Consider the following 27950-nt stretch of genomic DNA (forward strand, 5'->3'; position numbering starts at 1 on the left):
GGGTTCTACATGATATGATCTAGTTAGTATAACTCTAGATCAACATTAAGAGCTACTAAATGGTACTCAGACGTTATTCAACCTCTTGGATAGCCGTCTTTAGCCTGCCATTAACCCGTTTTCTCAATTCTCTCCATGTCATCTTCGTTTTTATACAATCTGACTTTGGCGAAACTCCACATCGCCGCCCAGCCGGGTCGGCCCCTTGTCTCCACCCGGACGGACCCACCCTTGGCGATGGACTCCGTGCGCTCAGCTGTAGATATACAACATTGCACGGGATGTCATGGAGGTGCTTGATGCACGGTTTATATCTCGCAAGGATTATAAAGACTGCTCAAGGGAGGATACTCTGCAGCTTTCTAGGAGTTCACGGGCCCTCTGGAGTCAGGGATGTTTGAAAAGCGGAGTCGTCCTGTTAGTTTTGCTTCATGATCATCCTCTACGCTGGTCTTTAGGACCATGTACACTAGGAGCGTGCAAACACGTAATGAAAACTAATGATACGTTGTAGGACAAAATGTGGCTTTGGAATAAAAGTTCTTCGGCGGTTTATGCAGTATGTCAGAATATACGAGAAGTCGCTTAAGCATGTAGAAGAAAGACAAGGGCCTTAAACTTTTGCAGATACCCTCTGCTCAAACTCCGCTCGGATCTGGTCAACCATGTCACCAGCATTAAATTCCCACACCTCATTCATCCGATGCTCGGCCTCCTCCCTAAACCGCGTGCCATCATTGCCAGCTGAAGAATCTCGCCACTGGAATATAACGCCCATCTCCCGCGAACTCTGTACCAACCAACGTGATCTTTCCAGCCGTACCGCACTAAATGCCTGTAGTGCAGCGGGGATGGACATAGTACTTGGTGTAGTTTTACTGACATCATGCATTGCGGACGCCATCGCCAGTGCATCTTCTATGCCCATGGCTCCACCGGAACCGAGGAATGGTGTGCTGGCGTGAGCAGCGTCACCAAGGATGGCGACGCGACCTCTGGCATATGTCGGTGCCGGGTGGTCAGCCATGTCAAAGATACCCCATTTCATGAGCTTTTCAGGAAATTTAGAAATGAGGTCACAGACATGGGGGCTCCAACCTTCGAAGACTTTGGCAACTTCCTCGTGGGTTGCTGGGGCTACCATTTTTTGGCCATGAGACCATGGCTCTGGAGTATAGATAACTGTCACTAGATTGAGAATCTTCTCGGCCCCATTCAGCATCTTTGTAAGAGTCAGTAATCTGAGGAATAACCTAAGAGCAGAATTGACGGCTTACGGGATAGGATGGCACATAAGCGTTTGGACCAATGTGAACACAGAAACCGCTGCCTCCTTTCTCCTCACCCAATATATCCATTGCTTCAGATATAGGGACAGTTGCGCGGTAAGCCAGCTGATGAGTGAAACTAGCGTGTGATACCGGGTTATCTTCCCCGAAAAGGAGCTGCCTGGTCCGTGAATGGATGCCATCACAGCCGAGTACTTTTGCAGAGTCAGTATTTTTCCAGGGCCATCCAAGGGGAAACTCACAAACATCCGCTTCGGCAGTAGTTCCATCCGTAAACTGCAAAACTACCTGTCGGTGACTTGGCTCGTCTACATAACTATCGAGCTCCTTGTTGAAGTGGGTAGATCCCTCGGGGAGCAGAGCAACCAACTCGCTGAGAAATTGAGACCTCATACAGCACCAATAATCAGTTCCAGGACCATCTAGCAAAAAGTAGAGAGCCTCAGGGGCTTGGCCTGCCTCCCTGGTTGAGGGATGGAAACCGTCCCAAAAGCTGAAATGGTTGGGATTTGCGACTCGACGAAGCGCAGGGAGGATGCCTGGATGGAGTTTCTGCATACTTTGATGTGCAATACCGGTCAGGGCGATACCGGCACTAATCTCATGCCAGTGAGAAGCGCGTTCGTAGATAGTAAAGGGGATCCCGCGATGTGAGAGGCCGAGACCAAGCATAACTCCAATTAGACCACCGCCAACAATGGCAATATTTGGGGCTTCTCCAGCCGTGGAGACGAGGTTTGAGGTCATGTTTAATTGAAATATAGCTTAGGCGTTAAGGGATGTTTACAGCAGAGAAATATATCAAAATGTCCAGCTATATAAGGGTCGATACCATTGCTCTTCGCTCATATATAGCCAGCTAAGTAATTCACTGTTTTCGTTTTTGGATATGCTCCTGTTCCCCCGATTGTACGTCTTATGAATTGATATATCCGTCTTTTATCGTATAGCGGCTCGGAAACAGGGGTTAATATAAGGTTACGCGGTTTTTTTGCCTATATGCGATGAGATTGGCTAGCAAGGTAAATGTCTGGGCTGATAGCTATTTGCAGATGGGAAAACAGGATCTCACACCCTGCAGAAACCCTGGTTATTGCGGAGGTGAATGATGTAACTATGCTTTGATATGGCTTGTTGCTGCATGTAAGAAAGTAGCTGCATGATGACCAGAATATTAGCTCATTCCTGCAAACCACAACTTGCTATGGCCGTCGAATGGCAGGGCATTCTCAGAACATATCGGTGATACATGATTATATTCCATGTATTAGTTAAAGTGTAGAGTCGTGGTGTCTACAAGACCAGGATAAACATGTAATGCCTCTAGACAGCCAGTATACGGGACGCTAGACGTATCCGGACGGTCTGTCCTTGTAATTTCCTTCAGGGGGCGGTTAGTTATAGAGCAGATTCCTTAAATCCATGTACGGCAATTGAAATAATGAAGCACTTGTAGCCGAAACCAGCGTGTGTCCATTAGAGGACCAGAGTATGACGCGTCAGCTACAAGAAGACGGCTTGTTCATCTGGTGACGGGAATCTGGGGTTGGGGTAAGCATGGGGTGGCCACTGTTCTGCCAATGTAATGGATGGCTATGGGCTCGATGGAGATATTGGGGCTCAAACCGGTAGACTTGGCACATTATGGGCCTGGTGGAAGGGGTCGACTACAAATGAATAGTTAGAAAACATAAAATCGTTGTAAACTTACGGGTAAAATCAATATTAGAATCCGCATATGTTGTCTTCTGTGTTGAATACTTGATCGAATTCGAGCCGTTGATTTATTTAAGCGCATGAAGATTGTGTTCATACTGAATATTTCGCCAGTACACTTTTCCTCGTTGAGCTTTCGATCCAATCTTGGCCAAAAATGCAGAACATAGGCCATAATCTGCTAATATTCGGGTCGCAGATTGCCTACAGCGAGCAGGCAATAAATGGCATCAAGAAAACACTTCAAAGCAAGTTATGTCGTCAATGGGTGCTTGATATAGTGGCAGGACTGCCAAATTATTGGGATGCTCTTAATAAAGAGCTACCTATGTTTTTAGGCGCAGCCAGTTACGAGGGAAGGCAGCTCCTGGAAAACTTCCACGTATGGCTTGAAAGTGATGGACACAAAGGCATAGATATCCAGGGGGGAACACTACCAGCTGCGGTGTTTGTGCCATTGATTGTGCTGGCACAGCTCACCGAGTACCGGCAATATCTGCAGAACAAAAGCAAGGGGGCCATGTCAGATCCTCAAGTGGATCAAGTCACCAGAAAAGAACCTGTACTCGGTTTCTGTATGGGTTTGTTGGGAGCTTATGCAGTTGCTAGTGCCCATAATATGGAAGAACTTGATCACTATGGCGCTGTAGCTGTGCGTATAGCTATGCTAGCAGGTGCTTTGAGCGACACTCAACACAAGCGAAACCCACATCGAACGTATGCAGTAGCGTGGACAAATGCGAAGCAACAGCAAGACCTGTGGAATATAGTCGGTGGTATTTCACCTGATGCATATATTTCACTGCTCTTTGACGAGGCTCGAGCCACAGTTACGGTCTCAGAACGGGCTGCAGCAAGACTCGTTAGAAAGGCTCGTGCTGCTGGGATTGTGCTATCAGACACAGGTTTTCAGGGCGAGCTGCATAGCCCAAACGGCAATTACAAAAAAGAAATCCAACACCTTATTGTTTTCTGTAACAAAAGGCAAGACTTCCAGTTCGCAAAAGTAAATCGCTTGGCATTAATGACATTCACCAATGCTGGGAACGGAAAACACCTTGAGCCTGGAGATAACACTCTCCACAGTCATGTTCTGGAGACATTATTCGCAAGACAGTGCGACTGGTATGGCACGTTTTCAGCAATAAAGTCTGCATATCTTGATAGCAGCGAGGCATCAATGATAATATTTGGGCCAGATAGGTGTTTACCGCCGACTCTTGTCCGCGATATAGGATCAAGGGCGGTGTATTTCGCGGATGTTCAGGAGCAGCCAGATCTCTGGAGGAATGACAACCCAACGAATGGTAACATAGATGATGACAATGCTATTGCCATAGTGGGGATGTCTATAAAAGTTGCGGGTGCCGATGACCTGCATGAGTTCTCCCAGCTCCTCCGCAAAGGCACCTCGCAGCATGAGAAAGTGACACGGGAACGATTGAACTTTGATTCGCTTTTCCGCAAGCCTGACACTCGTGATTACTTCTGCAATTTTGTTCACAATATTGACGCGTTCGACCACAGGTTCTTTAAGCGCAGCCCCCGTGAATCGGCAGCCATGGACCCTCAGCATCGCCTGCTTCTTCAAGCAGCGTACCAGGCTGCCGACCAGGCTGGCATGTTTACTGAGATAATGAGAGCTAGGCGAGAAGGCATCGATCGAAGCCATGTTGGTGTATATATTGGCTCGCCATCAGTTGATTACGAGCACAACGTAGCCACGCACCCCCTTAATGCCTTCATGGCCACGGGTAACTTGCAGAGTTACCTTCCAGGGCGTGTAGCGAATCATTTTGGCTGGACAGGTCCAGCCATTGCATTTGACACAGCATGCTCATCTTCAGCAGTCGCCATCCATACTGCCTGCAACAATCTTCGAAATGGCGAGTGTTATGCAGCGCTAGCTGGGGGTGTCTGTATCCTAACCAATCCACATTGGTTTCAGAACCTAACTGAAGCAAGCTTTCTGAGTCCCACGGGCCAATGTAAGCCATTTGATGAGAAAGGTGACGGGTATTGCCGAGCTGAGGGTGTTGCCTGTGTCTTCCTTAAGCGCATGGCAGATGCGCGAGCTGATGGCAACCCGATCCTCGGTCGCCTGGCTAGTTCGGCAGTGTACCAGAACCAGAACCACACACCCATCTTCGTGCCGAACTCACCATCACTAGCACAACTATTCGGGGATGTCGTTAGAAAGGCGGGCGTGTCACCCAAGGACATCGCTCTCGTCGAAGCTCATGGCACAGGTACGGCTGTGGGTGACCCAGCGGAGTGGGCAGCTTTGCGGAAGGCGGTTGGCGGTCCGATCCGAAGTCAACCCTTGCCAATAGGTTCTGTTAAGGGGCATATTGGGCATACGGAGGGCAGTTCTGGCGTCATATCCCTCATCAAGGTCCTTATGATGATGCATGAAGGGTATATCCCGCCACAAGCTAGCTTTAGCAAGCTAAACTCTACGATCAAAGCTGCGGCTGACTCAGACATGATGGAGATTGTGACATCGCTTAGAAGCTGGGATAGTCGGAATAAGGTAGTTCTGGTTAATAATTATGGTGCATCTGGGTCCAATGCCGCCATGGTAGTAGCAGCCCCAACTACATCCATTGTAAGCGAGCACCAGGGCCAGGGCGTTGCACCATCCATTAAGATGCTAGAAGGACGGTTTCCTTTCTTCATCTCAGGGTTTGACGCACGCGCAGTTAAGGAATATGCAGTTAAACTCGCCGCCCTCATCAGAACTCAGCCCAGATCTGCACTAGCAGATCTATCCTTTAATATTAACCGGCAGAGCAATCCTGACCTACCGCAACGTTGCACTTTTCGCTGCCACTCCGTAAACGATTTACAAAGAACGCTCGATAGTGTATCTGAAGCTGGCATGGTAGAAACACAAGCCGAGAGACCTGTTGTCCTGTGTTTTGGTGGCCAAGTCTCAACATTTATCGGCCTTGACCGCAAGCTATATGACTGCATCGCTATCTTCCGCCATCATCTTGACGAATGTGACAAGATGGTGAAGGGCGAGCTAGGTTTGCCTAGTATATTTCCGGGTATCTTCTCTCGCACACCATTACCCGATCCTGTAACGTTACAGGTGGCCCTCTTCTCCATGCAATATGCTAGTACCCAGACCTGGATTGGCTGTGGGCTGGCAGGCAAGGTTGTGAGTGTTGTTGGCCACAGCTTTGGTGAGCTCACGGCTTTATGCATCTCTGGAATTCTGAGTCTTAAACACGCCCTCAAGTTAGTCTCTTGCCGTGCACAATTGGTGCGTGATGAGTGGGGCGATGAAACGGGAGCCATGATGGCTATTGATGGCAACGAGTCGCTCGTTCAGGGGCTCCTGGAGCATTTACGCCAACAATTGCCTAACAATCCTGCCACAATCGCCTGCTACAATGGCCCCCGGAGTTTTACCGTAGCAGGGTCAGTTACAGTTATAGATGCACTGGTGGAGGCTATTGCTGGTGATAGATTCTCAGGGCTCAAGAGTAAACGGCTCAACGTCACTAACGCTTTCCACTCTACTCTCGTTGACCCGCTCGTTGATCGACTAGAGCAGGTAGGCAATGATATCGAGTTCAACGAGCCATTGATTCCGTTTGAAAGAGCCACCGAGACAGCCTTTACTGGTCCACTGACCTCTAAGTTCGTCTCGGAACACATGCGTAACCCTGTATTCTTCTCCCATGCTATACAGCGTATAGCTAAAAAGTACCCGTCTGCAATCTTCCTCGAAGCAGGATCCAGCTCGACAATTACTGTCATGGCTAGCCGTGCGCTTACAGAACAGGTTCGCAAATTCCATCATTTTGAATCCGTCAATCTGACGAATGATAAGGGCCTCGATGGCCTCACTGATACTACCGTTTCGCTGTGGAATCAAGGGCTTCGTGTGGCATTTTGGGCACATCACGCGCTGCAGACAAAAGACTACACGCATATTCTCCTGCCGCCGTATCAGTTCGAGAAGTCGCGGCATTGGATGGACTTTAAATCCGCATCAGAACTTGTAGCAAGTCTGGCTCAAAACGAATCTGTGAACGATCCCAAGAGTTTGCCTTTATGGGAATTCGTCGGCTACCAGGGCAATGATACCAAGCACCCACGATTCCGCGTCAATTTAGTATCGGAGACGTTCAAGAGACTAGTTTCTGGTCACGTATTTGCCCACACGGCACCTGTGCTATCGGGAACCGTTCAGTCAGATATGGCTGTAGAGGCCTTGCTCAGCCTTCATCCGGCTTGGAGGGAGCAGGGTATGATCCCTACGATGCTAGATGCTAATATTCCCACACCCATCTGTGTTGACTCGTCTCGAAAAGTGTGGATAGATTATGAGGCTGTCAATGTAGAACATACCATGTGGCAGCTAAATGTGTCTAGCACCAGTGCAGAAGGCACTTTGCCCAGGAGACATCTTCACGGCCGACTCCATATTCGCTCGCCCGCTGATCCTACTTTCGTAGCCCAGTTTGCACGCTTTGAGCGCCTTGTACCATATGAGCAATGTGCTAGGCTGTTGGCTGAAGCGGGTGGTCCAGATGTAGATGTCTTGCAAGGGCGCCAGGTATACCGAGCCTTTTCTGAGTTTATTGAATATTCCGATCAATACAACGCCATGCACGCTGTAGTTGGCAAGAAAACGGAGTGTGCAGGGCGAGTGCATCGTAAACATGCTGGTGAGAGCTTTTTGGATATTGCTCTCCACGATTCATTTAAGCAGGTCTCAGGCCTCTTCTTGAACTGCATGTCGGATGCGAAGCCTGGAGAAATCCATATAGGAAGTGACGTTGAACTCGTCATGCGCTCGCCACGGGGTATTCTGCAACCAGGACAGACACAGGATATATGGCATGTATATGCACGGCATTCTCAAGTTTCAGCTAAAGTGTATATGGCAGATGCCTTCGTGTTCAATGCCGCAAACGGGGAGCTAGTTGAGGTTATATTGGGGCTTCAGTATACTCGTATGAGCATTGGGTCAATGAAGAGGTTATTGATGAACCTCACAAGGGATGAGTGGGCTTTGAACATGAATGCAAATGGTGCAACGGAAATTCCTACGCTAAAAATATCTCGGAGTGTTGTGGAAAGCGATTCGAAGACGCGAAGGGAGGAGAATAAAGAGGCCAAGGGAGTATCTTCCCAACCACAAAAGTCTGCGCTCACTGTGGAGATTAAGAAGGTCCTTGCTAGCGTTGTAGGTGCGGAAGTCGATACGGTGTCGGTTAATACAATTGCTGCTGATATTGGTATTGACTCGTTGATGGGCATCGAGCTGCTGCGAGAAATAAATACAGCATTTGACTGTAAGCTTGACTTGCCAGAGTTACTTGCAGCCATTACCGTGGGTGATATAGTCACTCTCGTTACCAGCGCCTTATCTCAAGGTGCCTGGAGGGCTGCAGCCACGGATGATAGTAATGAAGACAGTGTGGGCGATTCGAGCCGAGAGAAAAGTCATCCCACGACACCTGCATCCGCTTCAGAGCCAGAAACTCCTATCTCGACGGACGATTTCCTTGCCATCAAGTCCAAGAACGGGGACTTTGAAGAACAAATGAGGACAGATATTAGGTCACGCGAGGCTGAAGCTGAGGGATACGTGAGAGAATACACAGCGGGTTGGATGTCTGCGAAACCGACGCATACTAGCGAGTTCGTCACAAATTCTAATGATGCTGCCACCGTCATTGTCACAGGAGCTACTGGAAGCCTAGGTGCTCACATTGTCGCCACTCTGTCCCTGAATTCCTCAGTAAAGACGGTAGTCTGTATCAATCGGCGCCGCCCCATGCCAGCAGAAACCCGACAGGAGAACGCTTTCTCTAGCCGTGGCATCACACTTACACCTGAAGCTCGTTCAAAGCTGCGTATCCTGGAGACCGATTCATCCTTGCCCAACTTGGGACTCGAAATATCCGAGTATCAGTGGCTTACACGGCATGGCTCACATATCATTCACAGTGCATGGCCCCTGAGCGGTTCCCGTCCCATGTCTGCCTTTACATCACAGTTCCAGACGATGAGAAATCTGCTAGATCTCGCTCGTGATATGGCAGCAAGCCGACGAGTTGGATTCCAGATGGTCAGTTCACTTAGCGTTGTTGGATGTTCCAAGGAATCTGTGGTTCCCGAGGATCGTGTCGACATGGATTCTGTCTTGCCCCCAGGATACGGTGAAGCGAAATGGGTGTGTGAGCGAATGCTAGAGGAGACGCTGCATAAGCACCCTACGCTATTCCGAACCATGGCAGTTCGTCCAGCACAGATTGCGGGTTCGTCAATTAGCGGTGTGTGGAATTCTGTAGAGCAGATACCCTTTATCGTCAAATCGGCGCAGTCACTTGGAGCATGGCCCAAGTTCAGCGGCACCGTAAGATGGATCCCTGTTGACGCTGTTGCGGAAATACTTGTAGATTTATTATATATTGGAGACAAGTTAGCGCCAGAACCATGGCCTATTTATCATATCGACGACACAGTCGGCCGTCCATGGGATGATATATCGTCCATATTTACCAGTGATCTTGGTATCCCAGAGAGCCGATTAATGCCATTCAAAGAATGGCTGGACGTGGTTGCCTCTTCATCTAAGTCAGAAACCGAGAACCCAGCTGCAAGATTGGTGAACTTTCTGGAACATAACTTTGAACGATTATCGTGTGGCAGGCTAATACTAGATACAATGAAGGCAAGACAACATTCTCCTGCTATGCGTGCTCTGGCCCCGGTGGGCGTTGAAGTGGCTAGAAGCTACATCAGGGCCTGGAAAGAGACGGGATTCCTAGATTGAAGCGGTCAACTCTGTATAAGTTATTGTGTTGTAGATATCCATTCCAACACCAACTATTGGATTAAGGCCAGTCAAATTTTGTTTAATCAAGTTTCTGATCTTATATGAGAGTCTTTGAATCCGCTAGCTATAAAAGGCCAGTGGTAATCAGGCAAATTTGCTATCCCATCCATACCCTATTCGCTCTCATTCAGGCAGATTTTACCCAACATCCGCGAAGAGGGAGAGTATGTAACATATGTTGATAGCAGCGAATTTCAAGCTCCTCTGGGGGGCCCGCCATGGCTGTGTCTTGCTGGTCAAAGATAGTGGATAGCAAAATAAACAGCTAGGTGAGCGTATAAAAGGCCCCTGGCGACAAGTCTGTATATTGGCCCCTCCAGTAACAAATGTTTCTCCGTCCTTTGACTAAGTGTCTGCTGTCGAATGCAGCGTCGTAGGTAAATGGGATAGATATTCTTTTAATGTAGAAATGAAGGACGAATAATGTTGACGGTTGATAATTTGTTGATCCATTTAAGGTTATTGTAGACAGCCAATATAATGCGATAAAATTCAACCAATCAATTGAATTAAATTTAAATCTCTACCCACATAAATAACTTAATTGTCGTTGAATATAAACCTCGCTTGCATTGTTCGTTCAACAGTTCTATTGTTAGAGGATGGATAAAAGGAAGATGGGCTAGGATAGACGACTTCTGGGAAACTCGCCGGACTCTTCCCTTCTCAACCACCTCGCTATACCATCCTCACTAAATATTAAAAAGAATATAACCATGCCGGGAACAACTGGAACTGGTCCAGTGGACGGGCAGTATAATGTACGAACACGCCCCTCACCGCTGGACTCCGACTCTTCATACGATTCCGATGACAGTACAGACACAGATTATACCAGACGGCCAGTTGACCGCTCCAATCTTCCCGGCGGCAATAGGTCTCTCGCCGGTATCTCCATCAGATCATTTCTCCTTGGTCAAGCGGCTGGGCTCTGCTCATTGCTCACCATTATACTGGTCTGCAATTCAAATGCTTTATGGCGCGCCCCCTTCTTCGTTACATGTCTGGCTCTTTTCCATTTTCTCGAGTTCTACATAACTGCAGCTTATAGCACTTCATTTGCAACAATATCAGCCTTCCTTCTGAGCTCAAATGGTGCAGCATACAATATTGCCCATGGCTCTGCGATGGCTGAATGTCTCTTGAATCGCCTTTTACTTCCGGAGGGTTATCTACGATGGACTTCTATACTCTTCGGTGGAGTAAGACTGCAAGTAACTGTTGGTCTAGTCCTGGTACTTATTGGACAAATTATCCGGAGTCTTGCCATGGTCCAGGCAGGATCAAACTTCACCCATACAGTCCAGACCCAACGAAGAGATGAGCATGTCCTCGTAAAGACCGGCTTATACAGTGTCCTTCGACATCCAAGCTATTTCGGATTCTTCTGGTGGGGACTGGGGACACAACTGGTTCTTGGGAATTTCGTCTGTTTTATTGGATATGCCGTTGTGCTATGGAAATTTTTTTCATCTCGGATACAGAGTGAGTATATTAACCTCCAGTTGGACTGGAATTATTAACTAATACATTTATCCAGGAGAGGAAAAGCTCTTAATCGGGTTTTTTGGTGATGAGTACGTGGAATATAAGAGCAAGACCTGGGTAGGGATCCCGTTCATTCGCTAGTTGATACTCTTTCCGCATTTTTTGCTATTATTCAGGATGGATGCATGGGAGTTAAGTATCTTGACAAAATATTATCATTCAGTTATCCAAACAGACACTGTTTGCTGCTTTAACGTATAATCTTCTATAATATGAATTGTGCAAACTTTGGCCATTCTGCACTTGACTTTTATGTACTTCTTGTGTGTTTTATTTGTTTGTATTTGTTGCATACACACAGGTGCATTTTTACTTAATACCATATCACTTAATGTGACCAGAATGGATAGAAGAAGGCTTCAAAGTGAAGGGGGCCAGGCGGAGAGTGATGGTAATTCTTTACCTTTTACTCTAGCGGAAATTATCACTATGATACTTATAGCATCAACTTCACCGACGGGAGAGGCAATATAAAACTACCTCATGCTTTATCCCATACAAAATATATACCATCTACCAAAATTCTTCACCAAAGGAGCAAGGAATATCAAAATTTTGCTACCATGTGTAGAGTCCGAACACAGACGTATGAATCCTATGGCTACCGGACACACCATATACATCTTCCAATACATTCAGTATACCTCCTTATCTATCACTACCCAAGAATATCATTACCTTGGTGGGCTATATTTTGGTTCCAAGTGTTGAAATCTCGAGTTGGAAGAGTTATGAGGATTGAGATGATGTAGTAAAAACTTTTCAACTGTCGAAGATTACTGGGTATAGTAAATATAATTAAATTAGTTCTATTGCTAATATGTATATAATAAATGTTGAGGTCAAGTCCAAGCTCGTATACACAGCTACATCTTACTCTGTAAGGGCTGTGAGAGTAATCCACCGCTCATACTCAACATCTGAGCATCCTCTTCCTCGGACTTCTGTAGAAGCATATCTCTGCCTGATCGCGTACTCCACCACGTCACACAGAAGTTGGCTCTTTCAACATCCATATCGCCATTGCTCAACGTATCCCAGAACTTCTCTTGGCATTTTCTCCTCATGTCTTTGTCCGGGATGCGGTTTATTATATCAACAGTCAGGTCTAACCAGTCTTCGAGTAGCTCCACCCGGAGAAAAGGAAGGCCATCAATTATACTCATTGTAAGCACACCTTGCTCGGAAAGGTCCTCTGATGCTGGGTTTGGGGTTGAGTCAGTGGCTGGCGGTAATAGTGGCGTTGTAGGTGCATCTATAGCTCTATCATATAAAAGTTGGAGGAGGACCGAAGGTAGATATGGCTGACTGTTAGCAAGAGGAGAAGGGGGAGCTGTTATTTTAAGGATAGTTTTAAAAGCGAGTCGAAATTGTCTCGCTGATAGATTTTGCGGAAAAACCTATGTAGAGTAAGTAAGCGATACCGAGTATGGTTTGGGTTAAACAGGCTACCACATACAGTAAATAGGGTATTGACATAGGATGGGAGATGTTTCGCAGCCATATCAGCGCTTTGTGGGGCTGCAAGGACAGCAAGGACCACGCTATGAGCAGATTCAAATATTTCCAATAAATGGTTGTTCCCCCCCGCTGCGAGATAAGGCTGTGCGGCTGATAGTAGGAGACGCTCATTTAAGATAGGCGATACTATCAAACTGAAATGCTCAGCTGTGTTGAGGAAGAAGAGGTCTAGACATCTGTCTAGCGGATGAGGAGGGATCTTTGACGAGTCGGACGGCCGAATCTCTTCTAAGAAGTCCTCTGATAAGTTAGGATACTGTGCGAGGATATCAATGGCCGTCAAATTAACAAAGACATATTGCGATGAGCTGCTATATCCGGTTCTTGAGGTGATAAAGGCAAGATGCCGGAGGGATTTAAGAGACTTGGAAGCAATAAAGGGGCTGCCTGTTGAAAATTATGGTGAGTGCCGCTGTAACTAGTAAAATGGTTGAAGCTAGATGTATACTTACTCCTATCAGAGGCTAGAATAGGATCGTTAAGCACTCTTCCGAGGATCGCGCGTAGGACAATGATAAAAGAAAAGAGCGGTATATTTAGTAATTTCCAGAGGGTAGGAACAGTAGTCTGTATTGAGGCCGCGTCTAGAAATTCAGATTCCTCAGATTGGTCAATTTCCGACAGTTTGTTTTGGCGCCATTGGACCATCAGTGTTCTAGATAACTCGAATAGTGAGTCCAGTACTTGGATGACCTGTCCACGATTATTGGTGTTCTCAATTGCATGCGCTATCAATCTAGACAACGGTCCGAAGGAACCAACTAAGGGCCTCGCTAATATAGCTTTGGCTTGGTGGTATGATGGCGAGTTTTCTGGCCAGCCAAACTTGCCCTGGCCAGGTATTTCCATGATTCCTCTATCGATAGAGCCGAGAAAGTATCCAGATTCAAGTCCTTCTGGCGATAGGAATGCAGCATCAGCTATTATAGGAAGTAGGATGTCGTAGTTGATCCTGCTACGTTCCCAGTCTGATAGTAGTTCAAAAGTATAGTTTAGAACAAGTACGATCGTATACGCGGCTATCGTTGGAGTAGATGCAAGTTCGTCGAGGGATAGTTGTATTCCAGTCACCAGAGCAGCTTCCAACTTTTTCCTTAAACTATATGGTAGACTTCGACGATTTTGGCCTTCGAATCCTAGCAACAGTCCACCAAGGAGAAGAAGATGCCGCCATCGTGGCGACTTCTCGTCCGCGCCGTTTACCACAGCCTTCAGCCAGTCTTCTCGCTCCAGCCCACGGCGTTGTAGGTTCGGGGAGTGCGGATCATAGGCAGATTCATGGTTTACGATAGTGATTGCTGCTGTGTTGAAGACGCTCAGGATCCGGCGACAGGAGTGTAAATCAAGAGGAGCTAGCCCCCACAGTGATTCCGAACAAAGCAGCTGAGTAGATAAAAGTGTGACATTCAAAGGATTGGCGAGCAAGGTTAGATGACCCAAAGCTGACGGTAAGAGACTGGTAAAGAAATATGTTAGCATCGCTCCTCTGGATTATGCATTCGCGGAAAGGTCATACTTGAGCGCATCTTGTGGGGATGTTGCAGTCTGAAGCGACCGCAATAGTGTCGCAAGGGACCTTTCAGTTCCCATGGCTCCCTTTAACCCTTTTCTCGTTGCATTCCATAGGCATACTGTTTCTCTATCCCAGAAGTTGTCCTTGACAAGTCTTTAAAGCTTCCCCAGGTCGATTTCTTGCCGAGGCCCAAATTATAGTTATATCACGTGATAGATACTAAAACTGGCGCGCTTGCAAAAAAGGCAAAATCAGATCAACGTTTGATAACAAACAACGCCGCCTACAATTGAAGCCACCAACGACGGAGACGGTATCTTGCCCAGCCAGTATGCAGTGCCGACGGAGATATGGCTTCGCATATGCTACCAGCCGAATATGTTACCCCGGAGTTTCCATCCCTATACCTCCCGTTTAAGCCTCTAAACCAAACGCCGAAACATCTCTATCATATGGAAGATGTCTGGCGGTTCACATTGTATTGGACACTGATATTCTATGGCGGGACTCATATGGGTGTAGCATTCTACGCTGCTATCCGGCAGCGACAAAGTTGGAAGCTTATGTGGGCTATTCCACTCGTATACGCAATTGTCTCTGCACTGGAAGCTCTGTTAGCCGGAAGTGTTGTTGGACTAATGTAAGATCAAGACCTCTGGGAATAAGCCCGGAATTAATTCAAATGGCTCCCTGTAACTAATTTTTTCTTCTCTATCTAGTCTCGGATTAGTTTATGAGGCGGGAAGTTTTCGAATGTCAACATGGGTGCCATTCGCCTGGGGCTGCATAAACGTGCTGGTTCTCATTGTGTCTTGTTTCTCATTCCATGGTGGACTATGATTGCATTCTTAAAGTTCCCGGGTTATCTTTATACAACTGTATACTGGAGCTGATATTGGAGCTCTTGGCAACTACGGTTCTGGCGATAATGAACATCATTACAACAACTTTATCAAAGCTTGAGATGACCAACCTTATTACGGGTATATACCTCATATATACTGGTCTTAGTACCCCATCAAAGGGTACTTTGCCCAACCCGAAGGGTTTAAATACAACGACATATTGAGTCAAAGCTCATATGGGAGCTCTGGATGCAGGATACATGTGCGAATATGGAATTTAAACCTTGGATTGTTGTTAACCATGGAGCCTTTGAAGAAACAAAGAGAATTGAAACGCAAATTAGGAGAACTGGCTCATGGTTTTGGGTTGAAATACCTTTGCTTTAAGTGCAGATAGACTTCATTCGTCCGATCTCATTATTTTAATGCACGGTTACGTGAATTTCGCTCGGAGGATAAGGGGTACATTCACGCTTATCATTGGTTCAACTGACCGGCGATTAAAGCCACTTGTCTCTCCCTCATACCAAGCAAGGCCAAGTATCAACAGGGATACTTAGTTACAGGCACCTATATATAACTAGCATCGAGACACGTATATACCCCGTTGGCCCTTTGCTTTCCCACGAAAATACTCTAGAAAGCCCACTTGTCAACTTATTTTCAATACCAACCAACCGACCAGAGGTACATTCTCACCATGCAACGACCTATCACGACCTCAAACACCACATTCCGTCTCCCAGGTCCAGATGGAGACAGCTGTTATTTTTATTTTCGCGAAACGTGGCGACCCATTCTGCATCGCAATTCCCGCAAACAGTGACCGGGCCTATTACCACTGGCAAAGCCCAAACGCCTCCCTCTGTACTTCGGTCAAGGTCTTGGACGGAGTTTTCGTGGCCTGTTTTTCTAATATTGCCAGAGAAACGCTATAAAAAAATTATTCAGCTGAGAATGATTTTTTATACCTACAGCTTTTGGCTACGCTATCCAACTATTCCGTTTATTTTGTGGTGGAAATGGCGGCAAATTTGGGGAGAGCTACGTGTGCCGGAATGGGCTTGGAAACTTGACTGGGAGATGGAGAAACGTACTGCATATACTATACAATTCTTACATGGTATGTTACTTGGTTGGAAAATTATTGCTTGGGATGAAGGGAAGTTATACCCTGCCCCTGCCCCTGAATTAAAAAAGGACGAGCCGCTCGAGAGGGGAGAGTTACTACCGGGAACTGGAGAACAAGGGGGGGGGAAACAGGTAAAGGACCTAGTGAGATTAGTGGAAGGCCCTTCTAGAACGCATGCCAGATAGGGGAACATATTCAGTGTGTAATTGACTGGTGTAGTATCAATGAACTGGACCAGAGTTATTTTTATTACATGGCCAGTCATATCTAGGTGGCGGAGCCTATACCTCTAACTGAGCCTCGTCCGAGATAGTACTTACATACATCGATAGATTATAGCAGGGCCTAGAAATATATCCAGGTAGATAGTATCTTCTGATCCTTGTATGTATTTTAATTGTTGGAGGCTAGTCTATATCGGAGAGCCTTGCTGCCTTTCACAGTACATATGCAAATGCACAAGCAGAGATATTTCCCACTCGTATAAACGGAGTCTACCACAGTGTGATATCGAAGGTGGTGGCAATATGTTTTGCCGATTTATATGGCGACGGACGAAGCGAATATGTAAAACACTGAGACCTATTCGTGGTATATCTCATGAGCCTGAAGAACAACGGGCGAGAACTGATATCTGGCATACTTTTTACCCCTGCAAGATCAGCTGATCTAGGTTCGGCCCGACCTCAAACTCCAACCTTAAGAGTCTGTTTTCAGATAATTCAAAGCTCAAACCCCTTCTTGTGTCTATTTCCGCTTGACTACACACTTGTTTCCTTCATTCCAGGAGTCTTATGATGAGTACTAGCAACCTCGTGTATTCTCTTGACCGAGAAATCGCTACTTTCTTTGAACAAACAACAGCGACTCGCTCAGCGTGTGATGCCTTTGCAAGAGACCTTGATGGTGGTGGTGTTGCTGTTCCGGTGGAAGTGCAAGGTGTGTGCAGCTATACTGTCTACGCCGGACAAAATTCCGAGCTAGTAGCTCAATTTCGCCTTGAGCCTTTCAAGCTGAATATGGAGATCATGATCCTGGCTCGAAATATCTACGGTCATTTTGCACCACATGTCTCCTTCCATGGGCAGATTGGTGAAGATAGTAAGGACAAAAAACCCCTTTACATCTACGTCATGAACCGAATACCTGGTATTTCTTACTTGGACTTTACTCTGGCGCATAACAGTCATGTACCTCAAAACTCGCCTGAGTTTTCGTCATGGCGCAGGAATTTGGTAGCTGATGTTGCAAGGTATACTACCATGCTTCGTCAACTATACAAATAATTGCTGACAACTCGGAATATTAGATTTTTTGCTCTTTCATGGAAAGCCCCTCAGGATGTTGATCAAACGTATCGTGACAAGTTGCGCCATCAGTATACCAAGGACCTGGAACTATTACTCTCTTCTCTCCCCAGCCGCTTTCACTCTTTGATCCAGAGTGTACTTGGATCATTACCAGCCATCATGGCTCTTCCCATGGTTCTACTCCATAAAGATTTTGGCGTCTGCAATATTATAGTGGATGAGGTGTCCTGCAATCTAGTTGGAGTGGTGGATTGGGCTGAAGCTGAGATTGCGCCATTTGGCTTAAACCTCCATTCGCACCAGCGACTGATTAGCGAAATCAACCTCAAAACTGGTTGGATTAGATACGATGACTACGCTATGTTAGAAGACGTGTTCTGGAGCACGTTTAGCCAGGAAGCTGGAGGATTGGACAGTGACACGGTTAGGGTAGTTAAAGTAGCAAGGATTTTGGGTTTGCTACTGTCGTGCGGCTTCACGAGTCGCCTTCCAAATGCACCGGAGCCGGTACCCATCCAAGATGATGAAAAAGGAGCATATAATATGCGCGACCTGGATGGGCTGTTGATTAATCCAGCTACAAGGTTTATAGACTTGACATAGCATTATAGAACAAAGGGCGGAGAACATTGCAATATGAAATTCAATGATTGACAACAGTTGGCTTTCAACTGGAGAGGAGGCGGACATATAGCTATGGCAGATCGGAGAACGCCAGCCATAATGAGAGCAACTTTTAGGTCTTCAGAACTTTCCAGGTTGCGAGAGGCTTTCCTGCAATGAACCCATTGTGAGGTCATTTTCACATGGTTTCGTTTTCTGAGCAAACATGCCGGTCGCCATTGGCCTGCTTAAACTTCCAGCCTGCGACGCGAGACGGTGTTGTGTTCTGGACATAGGATGAATCCAGCATAAAGGCTTCTTGGTCGAGGATTAGCCATAGAGCAACCGCATGTCTCTGATGCAAGCTGTACCCCAGAAATTCGGGGTATCGGAATAATTATGCTCCGTCTGCGGTACAAGGTTCCAAATCCCGACGATGCCGACTCACATCTCCTTACTAGAACATGGTACTTTCTTGCCCCGTCCTCTTGTGTGCCTTACAAACAGACGATTTACCCCCATTGCGCAAGGACTTTGCTTGACGGGTCTATTGCCTCTTGATTTTACCACTAACGATGGTTATTTTGTCATATATGTTGATTCAGATCCATTGGTGTGGTCAATGACAGCTGTGATAAAGTTGAGTGATATTTGCTTTATGAAACCTTTTTTGGAGCATCTGAACCATAACATCCTTTTCAAGTCCATCATCCCCTTAGTTCCTAGCGTTCTCGTACAGTTCTAGGCACACCAAAAGATATCGAAACCAATTACATACGTAAGGTATGGTTTATAACTTCATCGTCTTCCGATCCTTTGGGCTAATCTTAGTCATGAAAGCACCTTATTTTGACTTTGCCGTGCCGTCTTCGTGGACGTGTTCGGACCTAACTCTATTTCCTGTTTTGTCGAGATATTGTAGGCTGATAACCTTCAATGGATCGTCGGGGTCGGTGTGGGACATGTGGGCCATCGCTCCCCTGAAAAGCAGTATTAGCACTGATATCAACCTCCAGCTGACACTATATATATTCCAATATCACTCACTGAATTTTGACTTGTTTGATTCGGGGATCCTATATAATATCTTAATATAATTCTCGATTTTGGTACTGAATGGGGGTAGCCAATTGCTTACAGCTTGCTCTGCTTTGGAAGCATTGCCGTTGATGCTGCTCACCCATGCATCGCCGTTGATATTCTGTTCCCTCACATGGTCAAGGGTGACCTTACCAACGACGGTAAAGAGGCGTTTAAAAACTTTGGACATGTTAAACTGATATTTTCCCAACCGGACAAATTGCTTCAAAATTAAGAAGTGAACAGTTACCTGACGTCTTAGGAATTAAAAAGCAGATAACTTTCAGAGAACAAGCTGCTGTATTTATATCCTACGGGCCAGGAAGATAAGATCAAGATTTATCCTCGACTGGCCTCGAAATATGTCGGACACTTTCCAGGCATCTTCAGGAATTGGATAATATCGGTAATGTCTGAGGGATCCTGAGGCATACAATCTCTGGGATAATCTAGATAGATACCCCAGAGCCCATGCAGCTGCGCTCTGGTTGGCTACTTAACCCTTATAAAAGAAACTACTCCTCAGATTGTCATTAGTTTATCATTAACTACTAGGCATTTGATGCTAAAGAATCCGTCCTGTCTCTGGGATCAAGCAACATCAATGCTATATTACGAGTTGGGGATCTACCGCCAGTCGTCATACAATCCATCTAATTGGGTATATTGTACATGTACAGTTATATTTGGATGCTAGGCAGACAAGTAACCTGCAAGCAAAATAGATATATGACATAGTGATGGCTAGTTATCGATTAACTACTAGATATTTCATGAGTAGTTAACTACTATATGCAACGGAAACTGACTAACTAGCGCCTTGGCAATTTGGCTACTCACTATTTAGGCCTAGTTCAAGGGTAGGACAGCAATAAATAAGTGCACCATCTTTAGCCCAAACCTGTCATTCAAACAACTTCAACCTGAGAATGGATAAATTGCTTCAACTGGGGCGCCGGGCCCTATTCAGGGCTCCCTCTCCTCCTCGGATCATCAGAAACAGCGGATTTAGCATTTTAGATCCAGCAGTCAAATTTGAAGAGGAGAATATGCTAGCTTTTGAAAAAGGTCTTTTCTATCCTGTTTATATCGGTGAAACATTGAAAGGCAGATACCAGGTACTGAGCAAGCTTGGATATGGTGCAAATTCCACTGTCTGGTTATGTCGCGATTTACAGTAAGTTTCCATGCTGGCCCTATAGAAAGGATATCTTCTGAGCCCTGTTATAGTAAACACAAGTATACAGCACTAAAAATCCTCATACACAACTCAAAATCAGAGCATGAAACAAAAGTTTTAGAGTATCTTGCATCATTAAAGTCCTCACACCCCGGCAAATACAAAATTAGAACAATGCTTGATGCATTTGAGATTAGTGGGCCAGATGGCCCCCACCAATGTCTTGTGCATGAGCCGCTTTTGATGAGCGTACAACACCTCCAGGCTTCATTCCTTGATAAACGGCTAACAGAAGATATGCTCAAACCATTACTCCGGGAGCTCTTTACTACGCTTGATTATTTACATTCTGAAGCCCATGTCATCCATACTGGTAGATTACTATCTATTATTTGATCTATGCTTCGTCAAGCTACCGCTAACATATTTCATAGATATTCAAGCTAAGAATATTATGGTCGGCACAAAAGATATGTCTGTCTTCGCGGAATGGGAGAGTCAAGAAAACGAGAACCCCACGCCCCGGAAAGATGTTGATAAGTACACAGTCTATCGATCTCGGCCATTTTACCCAAAGAAAGGCTGGGGAGCTTGGGGTTTGCCATTACTATCTGACTTTGGGGACGCCCGTATTGGTGATGGGGAGCATGAAGGCCTTATACAACCAGGCCCATACCGCGCCCCTGAGGTTATGTTGGGAATGAAATGGACAGAAAAAGTGGACATCTGGAATGTTGGTGTTTTGGTATGTGATTTAATTCATCTTTCAGGGACCTTCATAGTGGTTTATGTTTATTCTAACCCATCCAAAGATTTGGGATCTATTTGAAGACGACTATATGTTCGATGGTCTAGGCCCTAATGGAAAGCATTCCAACGCCCATTTATTAGCTGAAATTGTCTCATTACTGGGGCAACCACCACCTGCATTTCTCCAAAGAAGCAAGGAAAGCCTCAAATACTGGGATGAATCAGGTAATCTTCCCGTTTGAATCAAAGGCTTTGCGCCATATATAGCAATTTACTAAATCTCGATGGTATAGGCACTTGGAGAGGACTTGTTGAAATTCCGAATAATTCTCTTGAGGATTCGGATAAATACATGAAGGGCAGAAATCAAGAAATTTTCATGGAATTCATGCGAAAGATGCTAAGATGGGTTCCAGAGGAGCGACAGAGTGCAAGGGAGCTCTTGCGAGACCCGTGGCTGAATAGTTGATAATGGTAACCTTCAACAAGGGCGATTTGAAGCCATATCTGACTGTACAATATAACGTGAAGGAATTAGGTCATCTTAACTTACGCACCTCAATTTTGATGTGGTCGGAGACCTCGGATTTTGTAGGCCGCGAAATAGTTGGGCCGAAAGCTTCGGAGAAAGCACCTAGTTACCCAATCTTCCCGCAAAGGCCTATCTTTCTCGTCAAAACCAGAGGAATTTGCCAGCTAACGTTTAGACTTGTATTATAATCCACTCAACTTCTCAAGAGTAGCGCTCTATGTTCGCTAACTATCTAAACTTTTCTCCTATTCTTCGAGTCGATATCTTGGTATCACGAGGCCTGTCCCACTCGTGGATGCCCAATTCTGCCGTCCTTCAGTGCATTTAATTCAGCAGGGAAACCAGTTGATCACGAATTTCGCCATACTCTATTCACTTGGATCACCAGCTAACCAGATAACCGTATAATCTCCTTCTACGGATTCTATATGAAAGGTACGGTACCTCCCCCAGGGCGCCATGAAGCTGGGCTTCAAGAGTGATTTCTGCACCTCCTTTGGTGATCTTGTTCTAAGTTAAATTAACACATATTTTGCACAAGTCATCACCTTGACGACCGCACCAGAGATCCCAGATCGAGTTTACCGCCATTAAACTTCCCTTCCCCCTTGCAGCGGTGATCGAACCAGATCAACATCCTTCACACTCTTGATAATGAACGATTTATATACATTGGATGCGACTAGTAGTGCGGAAGAAGACGAGAAATTAAAAATGCTATACATCGAAAGGGTAGGTTATAATATCATTTCCATACAGATAACTATATCTGAAATTTAAACTAGACCGGATATCCTGATGCGGAAGTGAGTGGATGGCTTGCCTCTAATCCAGTCTTTGTCAGAGGGCCCTTCGACCACGAGACGGCTATAGTCATAAGAAATAACAGTGCCGAAGGCACAGTCAGCATACTTGTCGGCAACAAGTGTATCACCAGCTACAAGACCAACCCAAATGCAGAATATACGGCCACTATGGTGTTTCTGACAACCGGTTATTATTGTTGGTGTATGAAGGGAGCGCAGATCAAGTTAATCACAAAGGGTGGATAGCACCCTTTAGTTGATTTTTTTCAACCCGTATAAGTTTTCATTATCTTACTGCATATTTCAAAAGGTATAAGCATAAACGGTTCTTGTATGGATGGATCAGGACATAAAATCTGTAGCTGATCTCCTTTTCCCTCTCTCATGTATTCACGCAAGACTTCTACCGCTGTTTCAGTAAGCGGAAGGGCAATAGGGTCGGCGGAATCGCCACAACCTATTGAGCTTTAGCAAGCTATATGATAGGTTAAAAAGACCGTACTCACATTTTTTCGAATCTGGCACGCCGTACTCTGCCGCGAGAGAAGAGAGAGCTGAATCATACAGGAAAGCCTGATTGTTGGTAACCCAGCTGACGAGCATCGTTCTCTTCTCCTCGCTCAAGGAGATCACCCTATTTTTTCCCAAGCTAACGGCGCATAATACAACAAGCCCCGGTCCAGACTGCCCACATGTCCGAAGAATATCGTGTAAAAAGGAGTTGTATATCTTGGAAGCACGGATTGACTGCTCAACAGTTATGATCTTCACGGCAGCGGTAAGAAGGTTTATGGCCCTCGGCTCCAGTCGCCGTAGGGCTTTGAGTTTCTTTGCATTCTCCTGAAGTCTCTGGCACGACTCGCGAATTTCAGTTGGTACCTCTGGAGGCTGTACTTGTGGGTGAGCCATGGCGGCGAATGTTGTAAATCTTGCTTTGTGAGGAGTTATTGAATAGTTCATGGTAAACTATGGAGTAAAGGAGCCAGTTATAAGCTTGTGGCAAGACGTTACCACGTGACTATCTCGCATGAACATAGCTCATTAGTTTATGAGCAGTTCGTGATTAGTTAATGAGTAGTTAATGGATACTTATTTTCAATTTTTGTAAACCCTGCGATTTGTGACAGCCTGGAAATGATGTTCGTTTAGTTATTGAGCGTACTTATTAGCTGGGATCTATAACCTTAATATTTACATCACGTGACTAAAAGTTCTTGGACACTCTTCCATTGCTAACGATGACTGAAGCATCTCTCTCTGTGTCGCTTTTTACCAAGAAATTGGTTTAAACATCTTTCAGAGAACTACAAAAATGACTACAGGTATATGTTATTCAGTCTATCTGCGGAGTTCAACATTACTAACTCGCATATTAGCTCATAGACCGACATTCGACCCTGTACGTCAAATCATCAAAACCTCCCTAACTACGCTTCAATCCACTTACAACTATGATAGGCTAGAGGGAAAGAGGCTCAAAGGGGGCCAGCATACCATCAGCGACTTCTTCCTGCCCATACTCTTCTTAAAGTTAGGTATGGAGTTACGACGACATGGTTATTACTATCGTTGCTGATTATAATTTTTATTCTATATAGACAACCGGGACAAGGAGGTGCTGCAGATGCCCAACCAGAGACACGCAACTTACGTGCTGAACTTTTGAGAGCCGAAGCTGCTCATTTTGCGAAAATCAAGGGAGGGAATGACGGGCAAGGGTCATCTAACATTGATACGGAGTCTTCTATTCCGAAAAGACAGCTAGAATCCGCGCCAGGGCAAGAAGGAATTACGGAAGAAGATCCGGAAGCAAAACGGCGGAGGATACTGGAGGAGACACGAGATATAGATGCGGATTCGGATGGCGGAGATTCAGACAGCAGTGAAGAAGATAGGTATATTAGAAACAGTACCTTATCATTTCCCAAAATGTTTGCTGACCTATATCCGCAGTGATGACGAGGAAGACGAAACAGCTGAATTGATGCGAGAATTGGAGAAGATAAAGAGGGAGAGGGCTGAGCAGAGGGAAAGAGAGGTAAGCTGGAAATCTGTAGAAGCAATCAAAACAACTAACTGTGATATAGGAACGAGAACAAGCAGCAAAGGAGCAAGAGCAACGAGAGGTTGAAATTGCTCGAGGGAACCCATTACTCAACCCGCAAGATTTTAATATCAAACGACGATGGGATGACGACGTTATTTTCAAGAATCAAGCCCGGGGAACTGAAAACAAGGGTGACAAGGAGTTTGTCAATGTAAGCCATTCTAGCATCAGCCCCTCTTCCATCCCTTGTTAATTATCCGCCTTGTAAGAATAGTACACTGGCTAACCAGTGTCTTATTTTAGGATTTGCTGCGATCTGATTTCCACAAACGATTCATGGTTTGTTAATTTTCAGTCTCCCTGAATCAAACGCTTGGTATGCTAACTTCTTCGCAGTCTAAGTATGTCCGGTAAGCCAATAAGGGCATTAGAGGCGCCATGGAGTTCGCCACTATCAACTGTACGCTATTTTATTATTTGAGGGGATTTTTTTTTTATTTTTTTGGAGGGGCGACGCATAAGGTTTATCCTGTGTTTCTATACCGAGAGGTACAACATTTGAATTTCTATATCTGGATTGTTTACTCAAACCGACCCTTTCGCCCCTGTATCGCATGTTGTCAAAAGATGGTCCGATATCTCGGCTTGACGGCCCATCAGGTTCCCTATGTGGCTGTGCTCAGCCCCAGCCTCAGATCTCAGTTATCATATTCCATCGCCTTCTGCTCATCCTGTGGCAAAAGCTCCATCTCCCCCTTGTCGAGCTCCCTGCACAGCCACAGAAGGCCCGCCGGTGTCGAAATATTCAGGAAACGCTTAAGCTAAGTGGCGGTATTAGCACTGGCCTGTCCCTTTACCCTAGATTCCCCGTGTGTATTTCCCTCAGCCCAGGGCCATAGGTTCCCCGCCTTGAACGGACACATCGCATTTCTCCGGCCACTTCGATGAGCTCTCTAGTGGTGTTGCGCCTCTATCGAACAAACTCGAATCATCAGTGGATCAAGGACGAAACTCATGGCGTTGATGCGGGGTTCGATCGGAAGAGATGCTGTATCGCAATTGGCCTGTAGCGGCATGTCGCCTAGCCCTCTGCGAGAGCTAAACCGCCATGCTACTTTATGCGAGCCAAAAAGCAACACTACGTATGTTTGCATGGGGCCATCCCACCCTTGCACACCTTTCTGATCTCGTCCCCCTGTATCAGACTGCCAGTTCGACCTGGTTGGATCAATCACATCTCGCCGCCCCCTCGTCCAGCCCGTCCACGGAGAACTTGCGCCCTCGCATTCTTCATCTACCCAGGACTGATACCCACCATCTGCCGTCTTTACCAATGCGTCTCCGAAGTTGGCAGGCGTGACGTTCATCGTGCAATGGATTGGGTTTTGGGCTTAGTTCCTGCTAGCGGAGGGGTAAATATCGTCATTATGGCCCCTATGGTCATATCATCGTCATAAAGGGTGGTCGTATATACATATAAAAGGCCCCTCTTTCCTCCCCTCCGTCCGGTATATCCCAATATCTTCTTTCTATATACCATCCAAATACCTTACATCCTCTTGAGATATCTTCTCTGCTACCAAGTCTCTTTCTCACACTTCTTCCAGCACTCCATTCAGCATGTCTTACAACAACCGTGACGACAGCTACGTATGTTTACCTTAATCAATGCCTTACAGTGAAACTGCTCTTCTGATCCTGTCAAGCTAACACATCAACAGTCCGGTAGCGGCAACAATGATAGCTACGGCGTATGCCCCCTGTTTACTTCTACTATGTCTTCCTAAAGATGTATGCTGACAAGGGCTCTTCTAGTCCTCTGGTCGCTCTGGCGTAGACAGCAGCGACACCTATGGATCGTCTGGTCGTTCTGGAAACGACAACTATGGCTCATCTGGCCGATCCGACAATGATTCTTATGGAACAAACAAGTCCTCTAGCAACACCTACGGCTCTGGAAGCAGAGATAACGACAGCTACGGATCCTCAGGCCGTTCTGGCAACGACAATGACAGCTATGGGTCCAAGCCCAAAGACAATGACTCTTACGGCTCCGGAAACAACGATAGCTATGGATCCAAGTCCAGAGACAACGACTCCTATGGCCGATCCGGTAACAATGATTCTTATGGATCGACCAAGTCCTCTAGCAACACCTACGGCTCTGGAAGCAGAGATAACGACAGTTACGGATCCTCAGGCCGTTCTGGTAACGACAATGACAGCTATGGTTCCAAGTCCAGAGACAATGACTCTTACGGCTCCGGAAACAATGACAGCTATGGCTCTAAGTCCAGAGACAATGACTCCTACGGCTCATCTGGCCGGTCTGGCAACACTTATGGCTCCAGCAACAATGATGATAGCTACGGATCCAAGACCAGAGACAGCGACAACTATGGTTCGTCCGGCAACGACTCCTATGGCTCCAAGTCTAGGGACAATGATTCCTACGGCACTTCTGGCCGATCTGGCAACGACAATGATACTTATGGATCCAAGTCTCGCACTTCCGGCAACACCTACGGAAGCAGCAACGACAACGACAATGACACCTACTCATCCACCAAGAAGTCTAGCAACACCTATGGCTCTAGCAATGATGACGACTCGTATGGATCCAAGTCCCGCAATGACAACACCGGATCTAGCTACCGCGGAAATGATAATGATGATGAGAGCAGAAACAGTGAGTAGACCCCCATATCTATCTCCTCATACTATGCCCTTTTTTCCCGACTATGCTAACCATGACCTTGCAGAATCCGCTGCCTCCAAGGTCCTCGGCAAAGTTGGTGAGATGATCGGCGATAAACTCTCCGGCGGCCACGGAGGCTCTGGCTCCAACTACTAAGCTTTTTATACTGCAAGGGTGTCTCCTGCAGCTACAGTACTTTCTCTTTCCGCATACCAGCCACCAATGGAATGTAGTTCCCGTCACTAGGATATCTCATTATCTTGAAATGAATTGAATGAAGTTATTATTGAATCACAAATATGCCTCTCCAACCATGTAACCAATCGTATATCTTGCAGTTACGTATCAGATATGACATCAAATTGACTATCCCGGAGGTTATTTATTCACCAGGTGACCCTTCGTACTAGCCGTGTAACGATTCTCCATATAACTGGAGCGATGGGTCTATTCAATATTATCAATAACGCCTTGTAAAAAAAGAGCAAAGAGGTGGAAATCCATGACTAGCTATA

At 46.1% G+C, this 27950-nt stretch overlaps 11 protein-coding genes across 11 annotated transcripts; 7 read left to right on the plus strand and 4 right to left on the minus strand.

The window, feature by feature from the left end:
• Positions 1-613: 613 nt before the first annotated feature.
• On the minus strand, positions 614-2036 carry MCYG_04405 (TOXD; the record flags this gene model as incomplete). Its single annotated transcript, XM_002846622.1, has 3 exons — positions 614-1222; positions 1278-1483; positions 1532-2036. 3 exons carry the CDS (start codon positions 2034-2036, stop codon positions 614-616), a joined length of 1320 nt encoding a protein of 439 aa, XP_002846668.1.
• A 1126-nt stretch (positions 2037-3162) lies between these two features.
• MCYG_04406 (polyketide synthase) lies at positions 3163-9807 on the plus strand (the record flags this gene model as incomplete). The annotated part of the gene is made up of 1 exon (XM_002846623.1): positions 3163-9807. One exon carries the CDS (start codon positions 3163-3165, stop codon positions 9805-9807), a length of 6645 nt encoding a protein of 2214 aa, XP_002846669.1.
• Positions 9808-10586: 779 nt separating this feature from the next.
• On the plus strand, positions 10587-11499 carry MCYG_04407 (S-isoprenylcysteine O-methyltransferase; the record flags this gene model as incomplete). The annotated part of the gene is made up of 2 exons (XM_002846624.1): positions 10587-11355; positions 11411-11499. The coding sequence occupies 2 exons, from the start codon at positions 10587-10589 to the stop codon at positions 11497-11499; spliced, it is 858 nt and encodes a 285-aa protein (XP_002846670.1).
• A 681-nt stretch (positions 11500-12180) lies between these two features.
• On the minus strand, positions 12181-14529 carry MCYG_04408 (peroxin 8; the record flags this gene model as incomplete). Its single annotated transcript, XM_002846625.1, has 5 exons — positions 12181-12197; positions 12296-12818; positions 12878-13326; positions 13392-14395; positions 14456-14529. The coding sequence occupies 5 exons, from the start codon at positions 14527-14529 to the stop codon at positions 12181-12183; spliced, it is 2067 nt and encodes a 688-aa protein (XP_002846671.1).
• Positions 14530-14802: 273 nt separating this feature from the next.
• Positions 14803-15292, plus strand: MCYG_04409 (uncharacterized protein; the record flags this gene model as incomplete). Its single annotated transcript, XM_002846626.1, has 2 exons — positions 14803-15092; positions 15172-15292. The coding sequence occupies 2 exons, from the start codon at positions 14803-14805 to the stop codon at positions 15290-15292; spliced, it is 411 nt and encodes a 136-aa protein (XP_002846672.1).
• A 1934-nt stretch (positions 15293-17226) lies between these two features.
• On the plus strand, positions 17227-18342 carry MCYG_04410 (conserved hypothetical protein; the record flags this gene model as incomplete). The annotated part of the gene is made up of 2 exons (XM_002846627.1): positions 17227-17681; positions 17739-18342. 2 exons carry the CDS (start codon positions 17227-17229, stop codon positions 18340-18342), a joined length of 1059 nt encoding a protein of 352 aa, XP_002846673.1.
• A 2009-nt stretch (positions 18343-20351) lies between these two features.
• Positions 20352-21821, plus strand: MCYG_04411 (protein kinase domain-containing protein; the record flags this gene model as incomplete). Its single annotated transcript, XM_002846628.1, has 5 exons — positions 20352-20599; positions 20653-20975; positions 21037-21347; positions 21415-21577; positions 21646-21821. The coding sequence occupies 5 exons, from the start codon at positions 20352-20354 to the stop codon at positions 21819-21821; spliced, it is 1221 nt and encodes a 406-aa protein (XP_002846674.1).
• An 839-nt stretch (positions 21822-22660) lies between these two features.
• Positions 22661-23599, minus strand: MCYG_04412 (uncharacterized protein; the record flags this gene model as incomplete). Its single annotated transcript, XM_002846629.1, has 3 exons — positions 22661-22867; positions 23098-23147; positions 23197-23599. The coding sequence occupies 3 exons, from the start codon at positions 23597-23599 to the stop codon at positions 22661-22663; spliced, it is 660 nt and encodes a 219-aa protein (XP_002846675.1).
• A 403-nt stretch (positions 23600-24002) lies between these two features.
• On the plus strand, positions 24003-25151 carry MCYG_04413 (Cwf15/Cwc15 cell cycle control family protein; the record flags this gene model as incomplete). Its single annotated transcript, XM_002846630.1, has 8 exons — positions 24003-24012; positions 24067-24089; positions 24149-24225; positions 24289-24585; positions 24644-24728; positions 24778-24948; positions 25041-25076; positions 25134-25151. 8 exons carry the CDS (start codon positions 24003-24005, stop codon positions 25149-25151), a joined length of 717 nt encoding a protein of 238 aa, XP_002846676.1.
• A 539-nt stretch (positions 25152-25690) lies between these two features.
• On the minus strand, positions 25691-26104 carry MCYG_04414 (uncharacterized protein; the record flags this gene model as incomplete). The annotated part of the gene is made up of 1 exon (XM_002846631.1): positions 25691-26104. The coding sequence occupies one exon, from the start codon at positions 26102-26104 to the stop codon at positions 25691-25693; it is 414 nt and encodes a 137-aa protein (XP_002846677.1).
• A 253-nt stretch (positions 26105-26357) lies between these two features.
• On the plus strand, positions 26358-27591 carry MCYG_04415 (stress protein DDR48; the record flags this gene model as incomplete). Its single annotated transcript, XM_002846632.1, has 4 exons — positions 26358-26387; positions 26459-26488; positions 26553-27426; positions 27500-27591. The coding sequence occupies 4 exons, from the start codon at positions 26358-26360 to the stop codon at positions 27589-27591; spliced, it is 1026 nt and encodes a 341-aa protein (XP_002846678.1).
• Positions 27592-27950: the final 359 nt, after the last annotated feature.

The sequence above is a fragment of the Microsporum canis genome, genomic scaffold (genome assembly GCF_000151145.1).
Source record: "Microsporum canis CBS 113480 supercont1.4 genomic scaffold, whole genome shotgun sequence".
Taxonomy (NCBI): domain Eukaryota; kingdom Fungi; phylum Ascomycota; class Eurotiomycetes; order Onygenales; family Arthrodermataceae; genus Microsporum; species Microsporum canis.